Genomic DNA, 8,815 nt, shown 5'->3' with positions numbered 1-8,815 from the left:
TCTATTTGACCATATGACTCTGTTAAGATCAAATAAAACGATGTTTTGTAGTTTTTTTTTTTTAATATTAAAGCTTCCAAAATAAACAACCATACATATTTATCATGAAATTTAGTTATTAGTTAATCATCCAAAACCTCTTTGAATTACAATTTAAAAATAAAATAATTCACAACATAAATGTATATGTTTTGTCATTTTTTATATAACTGATATTTGTTTCTTTTTACTTCAAACAATTTTTCTTCTTCTTCTTTTTTTGTGCACCGCTACAAACAATTTTTCAGTTATGCAATTATTTGTTAAGAGCGTTTGAGCAGAAAATATTTGGCATGTACAACGAGTTTGCGAATAATAAAAGTACATCTGAACCTAAAGAAATTCATTGCTTAATAAAACAAATTGTTCTGTATTATTAAGTTGTTTTGGGTCGTGACACATTAGGTTTCGAGTCTACTAAGACCACCACCTCTCAGGAGTGCCACTGGTTCGATAGTCCAATCCAACGCCTTCCATGATGCCAAGGTGTGAAACACTCTTCCTGTTTTGTTATTTACAAGTAGCCCTAAGCCCACCTCTGAGTTGAGGTTAACCATCAACATTCCTCATTGCTGATTACAAATAATCTTTTCCCTTTGATCAAATTATTGGCACGAAGAGGCAAGCTTACTCTGCCCTAAATGCTAGATGGAGCACTGGAGCTTCTGTTATGTAAGTAAACTGAATTAGTTGAAGAAGTATGGCGACCGTATGACCTCTCTTAGATCAAAGTCGCCTCGTTCTGGCAGTGGTGGAAACCTTAGGCTTGGGAAGGACTTCTGGAAACTCTCCAACAGCTACCAATACACAACAGATAAAAACCATCAATCACGAGTTCAGTTATAAAAAAGTGAAGAAACTATTTGATAAATAAGGAGGATTCTTTCTACATTTTCTAAGACTGGCTTGTCGTAGAGCTCAACAAACTTCTCTCTAAGTATTCTGTTCATTACATCAACATCGCTTGCACGCGTCCAGAATGAGTCATGCACACCTACAAATTTGAAATCCGTATTATGGTTAAACAAGATAGAATGAAAACAAATCCGTATCATATAGAGCTGACCTGCAAAACTCAAACCCGCCTTGTTGCAGGCGACTGCTGTCATCATCATGTGAGACGCATCAAGGGAATGTACAAAATTTGGTGCGAAAGCTGTCATCTGCTTCCTTGCCTTGACCTAAACCAAGAGTACAGTGTATGGTGCACAAAGTTGAGACAAATGTGGAGAAGAGTTATAGCGAATGAAACTTGGTTTGGTTTACCTTTTCAGTATCTCGTTTTATAGTCAACACCTGAAGGGTAGTCTTAACCAAGTGTCTTCCAGGCTGACGATAGGGTTGTACAACTGGAAGTCCAAGAGGAGTCGTCCAACAAACTGCTTTGTTTTGTGAAGCTATTAGCTGTCCACCATAGAAAAACAGTTCTCATTGTTCAAACCAATTGTCAAGTGAAAATTCTTTCACACAAGGATATAGGCACTGACCTTTGCACATTCACCAAACCAGATCATGATGGCTCTAGCAGCTCCAAACATCTCTTCCAGTGCATTAGTAGTGACCTTAGAAACATAACCAATTGAGAGGAGTGAGCATTTGGGTTCCAAAATCCAGAAAAAAAAAGATCATTCACAGTTCAACAATGCATAACCACACAAAGCATATCCTTACTCTTGCTGCATAACAAGCTGCATGAAAATTTTGTGAATCGTCAGCAAAGGCACCACGCTCTTTAAACCTCTTCTTTATTTGGTTACGTGCGCCACTATAAGTAACACCATACACTGTTGTCATGACTGTCTGTTTCACCAGCTTCCTGTCAACCTAGGGAAATTTCAATAGTATGTTCATAAGCAAGTCATAAAGAAAACTTGGTGTTTATTAGAAGGTGACCCAATTTAACAAGCCAGAGATGTCAAAAACCTGGTCAAGCATGAGCTTGGCATAGGGAAATGTTTCAGGATCTTCCTCTGCATCTTGCTGCATGATCTTGAGAACCCTAATTATAAAATTTAAACCAAAATAAAAAAGGTCTGTCTGTCTATGTAGAATAAGGAGATAGAAATAGTACCTAGCAGCAATATCTGCATAAATATCAGCCGGCTTTTCACCTGTAAAGAGGTTGACAGCAGCTGCTCCAGTCTATCAAGAGAACCAATTTAAAAAATTGAAGGGCTCAGATAACCTTCGTAGAAAACATTTCCCTATGAGTGAAATGGATATGTCTAGAAACTAAAAATATATATATTAGTTACTGTAATACTCATGGCATACCTTATCCCTCCCAAGAGCAGCATAGTGTTGTAAACCATTACATGAGCCATCCTTGCAACAAAAATTAATACAGAAAAGTAGGATTTTCTACTTAAAACGTGTAATGACAGTACATTCAAAGCAAATAAGGAACCTGTATAGTTTCAATTTTACTGGCATGTCAAGAAAACTGTTCATGTTGAAGCATGGTTATGCTAAAATGATTGCACACAGATTAAAAAATGAATTACAAAAGATAACAATTTAGCAAGGAGTACCTGGTGGATGGGGATATGAGATATAGCTGCTTCAGGAAAAGGGCTTCTCAAAGGTTCATGCAAGCAGCCAAACACTGAAAGGGATCCTCTGCATTAAGCCACCATCTTTTTCCTTCAAGAGGTCTATCACAAGAGTCAAATATATCTTCCAAGTGACTCTCGGTAAACGCAACTCGATCCTCATTAGCGAACTTATCAACGCCACCAGCGTATAAGTTCGCTATATGTATCTTCAGCCACCGCAACCCTGATTCGCCAAGAGGCTTTCCCTCGCAAAACTCAAGGATGCCACGGCAGATATCAGACCCGAGATGGTTAAGATATGGATGCATGGGATACGCTCGGCCACGAAAGTCAACGTTGTGAGGGAAGTAGAAACCTCCTTCTTCTTCCTTCATTTTACGTGCCACCTGCGCAATGATGTTCTCATAGATCAGAGAAGCAAAAAGGAATGAAACAACATGAAGGAGTCTTTTCTTACCTCGAGTTTGAGCTCTACATCACACCTTTGTGAATGTCTCTCGCTGTTCTCTTTATTTGCTTCCTTAAATTTCCATTTCCATTGCTTTACTTCTTCCTGGTCCTCACTGTCTGGCTCCTCTGGAATGGGTACCTTTTGGAGTTTATAAAGAGGTGAGGAAAAAAATCAAAACAAGGCTCAAAGTTTGTGAATGAGAAGTGGGAACAAAGGTTATTATCTTCTCTGAAGAAGTTGTTAAGAGAAGAGTGAACAAGATCTCACGTCATCACGGTCAACCAGACCACCAAGACGACCTCCATTGGCCCAGATTCTGTCCACCAAGCTTAGCACCTTTTTGTTTATTCTCCATTTGGTGTTTCCAAGAGTATCTAACGCCTGGTTAAAACAAAGGGAATCACTCTGCTTTTAAGCATCCAATAGTTAAGCTCAAGCGACATTAACTCTGTAATAAAGGTAAAGGAAGTCAAACCTTGAATACTGGATCCAGTTGCGGCTTGGGAGTTTTGTTTACTGCAATACGTTGTTGTTAGATCCATTTGTTCTCATGAGGTATGAAGGCAAGAAAAAATGTGCCCCTTGATCATACCTGCAAAATACTGTCAAGTTACATAGCAATTTAGAAACCTTACTTGTATGAGATAATTTTTCCAGGATATACCATGACGGCTACACAGCCCAGAAAAGAAGCAAACATCTCATACCCTGTCCAGTTCCGAGGAGGTATTAACATTGGCAAGTAGGGAATCACCATATGTCTTGCCTGATTTACAAAAATAAAAAAGAAGAGTTAGAAAGATTGTGACTCTAACCAATATACACCTTGATGCAACCATATCTCCTGCTTAAACATAGTTCACAATTGTGCTTACTGATTTGTCAAGGCCCTTTCGGATCAGAGGATCACATTCGATGCAACCATATCTCCTGCTTAATTTTCTGACAAAGAATACAACAGAATGAAAATAAGCAGCCAGTACGAGACAGAGACATTATTGATGTAAAAACAGAATCACAAAGACTCTTACGTATTTTCTAAAGTGACATTTTTGGAAGACTGCTTAAAAGCTGGTCGGATCTCTGGTGGACCATCATCAAACTGTTCAGCTGTAGGTTGTATATAAGCAGTTTCCAACAAGAGCTGAATCAAACGTGCCCCAACCTTCACTTGAGCCTCTTGACCCCATGGCTTGAACGAGTCATGTGCCTTCACTATTCCACTTACTCGCCTCACCTTTTGTTTTTTCAACAGTGTGTTTATTTGTTTCTTCAGCTTTACGGCATCTTTACTCTCAGTCTCTCCTGAAGCATCCACAGCATCCTTGACTGTATTGGAAGTTGCTTTCTTCTTCTTATCTTTCTGCATAAAGCTGTTGATCCTGGCCTGGTCCAAGTAACAAGACACACATACCATTAAACCAATCTACACTTAAAACATATTAGCAGAATCGAAAGCCCACACCTCCTGCTCAATAGCTTCCCCAACGTTAGTAGCAGCATTCACCACTCTAACAACACCAACACCTTCAGCATTCGTCATCAAGAGCGCCATCATCTTATGCATAGTGATAACAGCCATCATATCAGCAGGCAGCTGCTCCATATAAGGAGCATAAGGGATCTTCCCTCTCTTGACTTTGAACGCATCGAGGTCAGCTTGAATAGCGTCGCGCAGAGGCTCGAACCACCCGAGAAACAGAGACTTCACGTAAGGAAGATTCGGAGCAAGCTTCTGCTCGCACATATCCTCTATAATCTCACGACACTCTCTCGCCGCTCGCTCCCATTCCTCGGTCTCGAGCTTCACTTGTCTCTGCTTCAAAGAGTGGAACCTCTGAGCTCCCATCCCCGCCACTATCTTCTTCGCTAAAAGTGTCGCTTTCTCGGTCTCCGTCATCAATTCGTTGACTTCTTCGGGCCCAGAAGAGGAATCTTCTTTGATTGCTTGCGCAGCTGTAGCGAACCCTCTGTACGGAACAGAGGGTGCTCTTCCCAGTTCGTGAAATGGGTTTTGAACGCTACCCAGGAGATGAATCGACGAAAGGATGCTATGGATTTTGTTGCCGGAGGTGGAATCGGAGAAAGGTTTGATCTTTCGCAAAGTAGCTCTTCCTAAAATGTTCCTCAACATTTTCTAATCACGGATGGTCGTGAAGATTGGGGAGTAAAGGTAAGGGAATCAGAGTTTAAAAGTGAGACTTGGGTGAAGAGAAGAGAAGAGAGATCTCTGGAGGTGGGGAGAGAAGACGCCGTGAAGCGCAGCAGCCTCCGATATAAACCCTTCGTAAAACCTTTGGTTTCTTTCTGCCTCACGATCTTTCTAAACCCGACCCGGTTATAATATTAATGTGGGCATTTTAGCACGAGTTATTAATTAGAAATAATGTTATTTGTAATAGTGCTATTTAGGCCTGGGCATAAAATCCATAATCCGAAATCTGAACCGAACCCGAACTGAAAAGTCCGATCCGTACCCGGTCCAAAATGTAAAAAATACCCGAATGGATCTCGTAATGTGGTACAAAACATATCCGAACCCGAAGTGTTATTAATCGAACCCGAACACGTAACCCGAAAAAACCAAAAAATCCGAAAAGATATCCGAAGAAACCGGTCCGAATGTCCAAACTAATATACAATGTAAATTATATGAAACATGAATATATACTTCAAATATTCAATTTCATATTTATTTTTATATGGTATCTAACAATAAGTATTTAAAATTTAAATAACTACTTTCAATACTTAATTATATATAAATAAGTATATATTTCTTATGTTTTGCTTTTAAATTTTAGATTTTATTTCAGGTATATCTGAACTGATCCGATATAACCCGAATCCGAATGATATATGGTTACTTTATGGGTTCTATGATGTGATACAAAACCGACCCGAACCCGATGTGTTATATCCGAACTCGACCCGTACTAGCAAATTTACTAGAATGGAACCTAGGAGATATTATCAAAAAGAACCGAAATCTGAAAAATTCGATCCGAACGCCAACGGGTACCCGAACACCCAGGCCAAGTGATATTACTAAATATAATTCAAATCAGAGTGGCGCAGCGGAAGTGTGGTGGGCCCGTAACCAACAGGTCCCAGGATTGAAACCTGATATACTTTTTGCTTATATGTATTATGGGTTTGCAAAGACCCAAATTAGGCATAGGCATAAAATTTCGAACCGAAAAACCTGATTCGTACCCGGTCCAAAATGTAAAAAATACCCGAATGGATCTTGTAAGGTGGTACAAAACATATCTGAACCCGAAGTGTTATTAACCGAACCCGAACGGGTAACCCGAAAAACCAAAAAACCCAAAAAATCCGAAAAGATATTCGAAGAAACCGTTCCGAATGTCCAAACCAATATACAACATAATTATATGAAACATGAATATATACTTCAAATATTCAATTTCATATTTATTTTGATATGATATATAACAATAAGTATTTAAAATTTAAATAACTACTTTAAATACTTAATTATATATACATAAGTATATATTTCTTATGTTTTGCTTTTAAATTTTAGATTTTATTTCGGGTATATCCGAACATATCTGATATAACCCGAATCCGAATAATATATGGTTACTTTATGGGTTCTATGATGTGATACAAAACCGATCTGAATCCAATGTGTTATATCCGAACATACTCCGTATTTGCAAATTTACTAGAATAGAACCTATGAGGTGTTATAAAAAAGAATCGAAATCCAAAAAACCTGATCCGAACGCCAACGGGTACCCGAACGCCCGAGCCTAACCCAAATGATCAAATCCATGCCCATCATAGTCCAAGCTTGGTAAAACCAAGATCTATTGATTTGAAGTGAACCGGATATAACTTGGTGTCACGATTCAACCTAGTCCAATTGGTTGGACCATATGTCCTGTTAATTAACATATTTAAAGACAAAACTAGATTTTGACCCGCGGTTATTATAAAGAAAGTTTGATATGAATTAGTGTTATGAGATTGTGGTACATTATTATGTATTATATTGAAGAATAAAATGAATTAATTTATTTAAAAAAATTTATGTACACTTTTATGTTTTTTAACTCTTGGGCAATATATCTACATCCAAAAAAAAAAAAAAAGTACCGACTCAAAGTATAGTTCAGTACGGGTCTGGGTCTACCACAAATTACTTATTAGGTATTTTATGGACCAGCGTGTCTCTCATTTTATCCGAGATCCGATCGGATACCCAAAGTATAGTTTTGGATAATAGATTTATTAGGGAATTTCGAAAAACAAATTGGTATTACATATATTCTTTTACGTTTTGGGTTCAGCTTTTTGGTTATAATTTTGGGTACAGATATATGGTATATATAGAAATTTTTATTGTTGTTAAATGCGGGTAACATAACATAATGGTGATGTTGATAGATCTCTCGTACCTATCCAATTTATTGACCATTGACCAGATGAAATTGTTTTTTTTCTGCCATATTGAGTCAATACACGCACCACACAACAGCCAAACTTTCACCCAACTTCTTTTCTTTTATTAAAGCCATTTTCTTAGTTGTTATTGTTATCCGTTCAGTTAATTACTCTATTAAAATCCTCAAGTTAAGCAACCTCTAATTTCCCAATAGTCGTCCTCTTTGAAATCATATCTAAACCCTTCAAAGAAGCTGAATAAAACAAAACAAGCACCAACACTAACATTACAAATCCAAAACACCAGTTCAGAAAAAAAAAAAAAAAAAAAGGAGGAAACAGGGGGTACAGGAGTTACATTTCCAGGTTTTGTGATGAGTGTTCACAACGACGACTGTGTATTCCGGCGATCTTTAAGCTGCCGTCTTCAGAGACGAGCTCCTTGTCCTCTCTTATTACCACCAAGACCTCCTCCTTCCGCCGTAGCTCCTTCGGCGTCTGCGTCTGATCTCTGTCAAAACGGCACAGATCCAATCCCTCTATTGTCCCCACTTGTTCTTCCTTCCATGCTTCAACCTAATCCCACCACGACCTCTCGTTGACTCTTTCTCTTTCCAATCTCTTAGGTTTTTGTTTTCTTTTTTCCTGTAATAACAATGTTCTCAACTCACTTATCTACTTTTTCTTGGATAATTTTTGTTTTCATAATCTAGATTAATAAAATGTCATTGTCTCTATTCAGATTCACATTTCATCGAGTCTTGACCCTTGATTTTCTATTTGTACATTAATCTGACTATTTTCATTGACCCAATAATATTCCGGCAAGTTTTTCTTGTTTTTTTCATGATGGCCTTTACAAGCGTTGTCAAGAAGAACAAGACGATCATAAGGTTGATTAGGGAGCGTACAATGCAATTCTATTAGACGATATTAGCGATCTTTTAGGAAGTATTGAGATATCGATCAATCCTATAATTGATAACATATGCAATTTGTAATCAATATCATATCCTTTGTAATTCTGTCTTATCATTCTTGATTGATTCTATTATAACTCTAGATTGATTTTCCTTTGTACACGTATAAAAGAATTGTAATTATGTTGGATATTGTATAATCTTTAGGGGGGTTATTGGTTTAAGAATTTTTAATGAATTATAAAATTTTAAGAACCCATGGTTATTGGTTTATGGATTTTAAAAGTCTTTCCAAAATCCATTGTAGTTTTAAGACTTTTAAATTCTATTCAAATCCTTTGTTATTCAAAAAGTTTAGTTTTTATTGATTTTGCTATTCTATTCAAATCTATGGTTATTGGGAACTAAATTCTTTATATTTTAACTCATAAGCT

General features: G+C 37.5%; 1 protein-coding gene and 1 pseudogene across 1 annotated transcript; one reads left to right on the top strand and one right to left on the bottom strand.

The window, feature by feature from the left end:
- Positions 1–263: 263 nt before the first annotated feature.
- Positions 264–5,353, bottom strand: LOC106296643 (annotated as a pseudogene).
- A 2,076-nt stretch (positions 5,354–7,429) lies between these two features.
- On the top strand, positions 7,430–8,308 carry LOC106297970. Its single transcript, XM_013734087.1, has 2 exons — positions 7,430–7,435; positions 7,677–8,308. The coding sequence occupies exons 1-2, from the start codon at positions 7,430–7,432 to the stop codon at positions 8,061–8,063; spliced, it is 393 nt and encodes a 130-aa protein (XP_013589541.1). The 3' UTR covers positions 8,064–8,308.
- Positions 8,309–8,815: the final 507 nt, after the last annotated feature.

This window comes from Brassica oleracea, chromosome C6 (genome assembly GCF_000695525.1).
Source record: "Brassica oleracea var. oleracea cultivar TO1000 chromosome C6, BOL, whole genome shotgun sequence".
Classification (NCBI taxonomy): Eukaryota; Viridiplantae; Streptophyta; class Magnoliopsida; order Brassicales; family Brassicaceae; genus Brassica; species Brassica oleracea.
This window is presented reverse-complemented; position numbering and strand designations above follow the sequence as displayed.